At 49.6% G+C, this 5,842-nt stretch overlaps 1 protein-coding gene across 1 annotated transcript in view; it reads right to left on the reverse strand.

Moving 5' to 3' along the window:
• The window catches only part of VRK3 (vaccinia related kinase 3), a gene marked incomplete at its 5' end in the record, with an annotated part of 5,559 nt that extends 497 nt beyond the window's left edge, over nucleotides 1-5,062 (reverse strand). Inside the window, 8 exons of the mRNA XM_009869838.1 lie at nucleotides 127-185; nucleotides 486-606; nucleotides 1,342-1,474; nucleotides 1,691-1,783; nucleotides 2,143-2,245; nucleotides 2,730-2,814; nucleotides 3,291-3,357; nucleotides 5,009-5,062. Of these exons, the coding sequence (XP_009868140.1) occupies nucleotides 127-185; nucleotides 486-606; nucleotides 1,342-1,474; nucleotides 1,691-1,783; nucleotides 2,143-2,245; nucleotides 2,730-2,814; nucleotides 3,291-3,357; nucleotides 5,009-5,062 (715 nt within the window). The remainder of the gene's footprint in view (nucleotides 1-126; nucleotides 186-485; nucleotides 607-1,341; nucleotides 1,475-1,690; nucleotides 1,784-2,142; nucleotides 2,246-2,729; nucleotides 2,815-3,290; nucleotides 3,358-5,008) is intronic.
• Nucleotides 5,063-5,842: the final 780 nt, after the last annotated feature.

Raw genomic sequence — 5,842 nt, forward strand, 5'->3', positions numbered from 1 at the left:
GTTCATGTAAGGCTTGGTCACCGTCACCAGTGGAAGCCATCCTGGACTAGCACAGAGAAGGTCCTGGCTTCAGGTATGGTCGATCCTCCTACCCTCAAGTCCCACTGTCAGAGAGCAAGCTCGTACCTGGAATGGATCTCTGCCTGAAGCACAGTCGGAGGAGACAAATCACATCCCCTTTGTACCTGGAAAAATCAGTGCAAAGTGCCGTCAGATGAGAAGCAATGAAGCAGGCACTGGAACAGTCAGCACCAAAGACAGCCTGTCTTTGGCAACAGGGACAAAAAAAAAAAGGCTGAATTCAGATGGCCATGTTCTGAATGGAGCAGAAATCAGGGTTCATCAAACGTCCCTCGGCCAGGCTCAGCCTTGACAGTGGGATTTACCCACATCCCAATAGTGGACTTAAGACTGATTTCAGTCACAAAACCTCCCTCACTGCTTTCTGCTGAGCAGTTCCCAAGAGAGCAGATGATTTCTCCTACTTTTCCTTCTTCTCCATCACAGTCTCTACTTTGTCCAGCTCATCAGACCAAGGCAAGAAGCCACAGAGCCATTTCAGAAGACAGTAGCCTAGAGACTCCAGGTCACTCCGGCGAGATGGTCCTGATGGGAAGGAAGAGATAATTCATGTGTAAAAAAACCACAACAGTTTGGGAGCCATCCCAGAAGAGGCCCAGGCTCATGTCTCTCCTCCAAAGGCAAGTAAGGACACCAGCATTTTCTGCACAACCTTGAAGTCTCTGTTGGAGGTGTCCCTTCTGTAAAACAGGCATGAGACTAAAGAGCAAAAGAAATTCAAGAGCTTTGTTAAAATGTGCTCTAGGGTATCAATACTTGTGGGAGCCTCCTAACTCACAACTGAAGAATCACTTCCCAGCCTCTGAGGAAGATTCGCCCAGTCTGGACACTGAGAGAGAACAGTCACATCCCAACTGGCTAATTTAAATGCTTTCCAGCTCTCAGTGCTTCAAGGTCAGAGCAGAGCCTGATGCAAATCTGGTTTGGGCAGGGATCCAGTCTGGCTCGAAACAGATCCCCACTGAGCCAGCACGAAGCAGCCGTTTCCTATTCCTCACACGCCTGCAGCAGCCAAGGCTCCAGATGCAGGAGGAACATCCCTGCACCTCCTGCTGCAGTCACTGACTGACCCGGCAAGTCTCAACACGGCAGCCCAGAGGGAGGCAAGAGGAAAGAGCCCAAATAAGAATTTCGTTCCAGATGTCCATGAATGCCTGGAAAGCAGCAGCAACAAAAATGCCAGCAGCCTGAGCTCCGGAGAGTGCTGCCACAGCAGTGGCTCTAGCTGAGCTTTGCTGGCTTTGCTTTTGCAGGACTCACCTGCACCCTTGTGACTGTCCACACTGATAAACTCGATCGTGCCTTCATGAGGGGTCCTGCTGCCTTCGCGCTGAGCCACGTGCTTCCCTCCTGGGCAGTACCGGAATGCATGGTAATAGCCTGCTAGAGTCACCTAGAAGACATCAAGAAGTATGTGTCTTGAGCGTGTGTGTGGTATGAAGTCTGCTTATGGTTTAGCCCACAATCCTGCCCCATAGCACCTGCTTGAGCGCTGCACAGACCGTGCTGCTCCCCTGCACGGCAGCGAGAACACACGTGTCACTCTGTCCCCGTTTCACAAGCCCACCTTTGCTGCTGCCTCCTCGCAGCGTTTGCTCCCACTCCCTACCTGCGTGAGGTCCTCTGGGTTCAAATAGATGTTCTCAGCTGTGATGTCCCCGTGCACGTACTCGTTTTCATGAATGTACTCCAGGCAGTCTAGCTAGGTGCAAGCAGAAGAGCGAGCATATCAGAACCACGCAGATTCCTTCAACGCCCTGGCTATCCCTGAGCTGGACCCTCCCCAGCTCCCCGCAGCTCTGAGTAAGAGCACAAAAGAGCACAAAAAGCACTGTGTCTCATAGCCTCTAATACTCAAGCATCAGCTTTCTCTAATTCTCCTTACCCCAAATTTCCTCAAGGTGACATATTGCTCAAAAGATGCTACTCGAGCTTACAACAGGCTGCTTAGACCCCAGCGAACCCCTTGGATCAGCTTTTAAAATACCTTTGAAAGACCTGGAAGAAAGTTATAGGTGTTTCCTGAAGAAGCCTCTTAAAAAGTATTGGTTCTCTACATACCAGCCGTACTACAATCTGAAAAGCTGCCTTCTCCTTCAGGACACGTAAGCCATCATTCAGGACAGACTGAAGAGTCCGCCCTAAGTCAGAGAACACCAAAAACCTGCACGAGAGAAGGGTTTAGCATGAAACAGGACGTACCCAATTTGGATACCCTGCAACAAGCACCTGTCAAGCACATCGCTTGACCTCTATTAGACTTCCCTCCCCTTCAAGTCTAAGATGACCTGGGCAAATGTTTCCGTAACTTTTGATAACAGAAATCTTCTTCAAAACGAGAGATGTACTTATCACGTATTGCATATATACAGCCCGAGGCTCCCCTTTGTGCTAAGCTCCAAAGGCAGGAATAAGGTGTCCCCAGGCCTAAGGGGCAGAAGCAGCAAAAGCCATGACTGCACCAGCAACACAAGGACTGAAGGAGATGGAATTGCGAGAGGCACAAACCATTTGTTAACAAATGAGATGCAAGCAGTGCGTAAGGTCAGGAGCCCAAGGAATAAGGAGAAAAGGAACAGAGAAAGCCTCAGAAGAAGAGGGCAGTTGTGGACAAAAGAGCTCAGCTGTGCCCTTCACAGTCAGCTCACCTGTAGCTATCTGCATGCAGTCCAAAGCCAACGCAGTTGGGGATTCCCAGTGACGGCACCGAGTGCTGCTTCTTCCACTTCTCCACTAGAAGGGGAGAGAAGAGGACAGAGTGCAGCGGATGCTGCCAAGCAGCTCCAGAACAAAGGAGCTCAGCCAGGGGTGCCCCTTTCTCCAAAGTCCAGGTTCTCTGGTCAGCTTTGCTCTTGCTCAGGTTTTTGGGTCAACGGAGTAAATACTGACAGAATCGTCCAGGGAAGGGGGCACAGGACAGGGAGGGAGCCAAGGCAGGTCAGGCTGCAGGGCCAAACAGCCACAAGCGAGACCAAGGTAAAGCACGGGGAGAGCAAGAAAGCTTCAAAATGCACTGTGGTACTCTAAGATATACAGAGACTCCCGGGAGAGCAGGAGCTTCACCAAACTTCTCAGCACTCCAGCACTAACTGAGCAGTGAATTAGTTTATTCTGGCTTGGCCTTGTGAGAGACTCACACAACTAATGACAGAGGGATGCCAGTTTTCCTAACAAGTAGCCAAGTTCTTGCCCCTTCAAGAAGCACCAACCTGTGCCTGCTTTGGCAGCTCGCTGGAAGAAATTCTGTTCATTGTAGATCTTGCTGTCCTTGACATCCTAAAGAGAACAGGAAGGGGGAGCATTACTTCAACCACACACACCCTGCTAGAAAGAGAAACTTGGGCAAGATCGCTGGAAGACCTTCACTACTCAAAGGAACCAACAACCCCTCCCCCCCAAAAAACACCTCCCCCCGCAAAAAATACCAGATCAGCAACAGAGCCAAGAACACACCTCAGGTCTTTTGGTTCTCCATTTAATGCTGTGCCTAAAACGCACATAAACTCTGAGCATCAGCACAGAACAAGGGAGTGGCTGTCTCAAAACTAACTGTAGGTTAAAAGCACCAAGACAACACAGATCATCTGGTAACTCGGAGCAAGCTCTAGTCCTCTGTTATTTTACACAGGGCAAGAGGTGACCTTATCCACAGCCTAGACGGGGTTATTTCTGCAAACAGGCAAGTCCCAACAGCGAACTATAACATTTTGTTCTAGCTGTCACAAGTGAGACGAGTAAGAAAGTCTGTATTTGTGACGCTCAAGCATCTGGGTAACGTGCTGAAATCTTACGAGCATCTTTTTAAACTGGTAAGTGCCCTTTGACTGCTGCTGTTATCAATTAGCCTGAAATGCCAGTAGTTTATAGTCAACACGTGTATGTTTGCCTATGCACACTTATATACATACTCAACATCCTGCAAGGTAACTTAGGACAAATGCTATGAGGCGTGTGAGGGGGCAACGGTTTTTTATCCTGGTGGGTTTGATACCAAAGGCCCTGCCCACAACTGGTTGAGGCAGCTAGAGGATCAGCAGCCTCCAGGCAGCAAAACCACCATGTTCCAAGGGGTCTTTTATTCTGCACCTCATCTGGTGAGCCATCTAAGCCATCAAACCCAGGAGCCAAAAGGCTCTCGCGTGCCGTATCATATTCTACAGTCCTCTGCAAGCGCGAGTCAGGAAACTACCAAGCAAAATGCCAAAAGGTGCCAGAGGTGCAAAACAGAGGAGCTGGGAGTGTTGTGTCATTACATTCTTCCACGTACTCGTTCTAGTCTTGTGGCACCTAGCTATTTTATTAACACTGTATTCTTTCTCCTTCCTCTTAAGTGTCTCTTCTGACAAAAGGGAGAGGGATTTTTCAAGTGCCTGCAAGAGTGGGCACCACCAGTGCCTAGAAAGCTGGCTTGGAGCTCCAACTACAATTAGTTTGATTTTAAAACGTGCTCTGGCCTTACAGGGTTGTTCAGTGGTGGTTCATTACGCTACCTCAGCACAGCAGCCAAGTTCTACCCCTCTCCAGTTTCCCCAGACTGCAGCAGGTATGTGCACACTCGTTGTACAGGGGGAAAAAACCAAAGTAAGTCTGACATTAATGAATCAAGATCTCCACCTCGGACTACCAAATTCAGTTTTGGAGATTACTGAGCTTAGCAAATGAAACAGGCAACCTTCTGGGATGAAGGCTGTTGGGTTTTCAATCCTCAAGTCTATTTTCTTCACAGCTCTAGCACAAGAGCCAACTTCTACTGAAATCCACACATGATGCTCTCAGGAAGTTATATCCACCTCCTATGCTAGAATTCCTTCTAGAAATCACTTCCTCTGAATTCCTGGGATACTTCTAGCCACACAGGCTAAACGGGTCAGGCCCTGGACATGGTACACTATGTGCTTATTCCTTACCCAAACAGATCAAAACTCACAAGTTTGAGGGAGTATCTTTGCTTTTGAGGACAGGTTCCAGATGCTGACTGTGCTGTGGAAGGATGGAACAGATGTGGTTATAGGAGCATGGAAAAGGTACCTGCAGTGCCAGCTGCATCATTAAGCGCAGCCCGTGCAGCTGGCTTCTACTGATCCTCCGCTTCTTTCCCTCTGTCTTTGCAAAAGCATCCCCTGTCACAGCGCCTTCTCAGACATCTACAAAAGGATTCTTACCTTGCTCCGGAAGCACAGCACCCCGACATGCTTTGAGCGAGGTTCTGCTTAAGTCACAGAAGCAGCTCGGCATGGCTACAGCAGCGGGGTGCTTTGAGGGTGGTACATAAAGAACAAATCATTAGTAGAATCTCAAAGGCACCCCCAGCTTCATTTGCTGAGCACTCCCTCCATCTCCCTTCAGCTGGTAAGAGACACCAAAGTCCCTTCTGCTCTGCGTGGATGCTAAGAGTTGTGCGGGGCCTTCCCTCTCCAAAAAGCTTTGCACCCATCACTTGGCCTTGGGGTAGCTCCTCTCCTGCTCTTGAAGTGAGTGCTGTACACTGATTATCTGATGCTCGTCACCCAGAAGGTGCTTCTGTAAAAGCACCCTCCACTATAACAACACTGACTTTCTCTAACACCACGTCTTTTTAAAGACACAGGTAGATGCCCAGACCGTGTTACGCAACTCCACCTACAACACAGCGGCTCCTGCACGGTGCTGGCAGCATTCTCGTTTTGAACTTAAACACCAGAACGAAGCGCGGCCCCTGACCACCTGCAGCCCGCCCGGGAACGGCGCAGCCCGGCTTCTGCCAGACCTCGCACCGGCGGTT

The sequence above is a fragment of the Apaloderma vittatum genome, unplaced genomic scaffold, assembly GCF_000703405.1.
Source record: "Apaloderma vittatum isolate BGI_N311 unplaced genomic scaffold, ASM70340v1 scaffold42665, whole genome shotgun sequence".
Taxonomy (NCBI): domain Eukaryota; kingdom Metazoa; phylum Chordata; class Aves; order Trogoniformes; family Trogonidae; genus Apaloderma; species Apaloderma vittatum.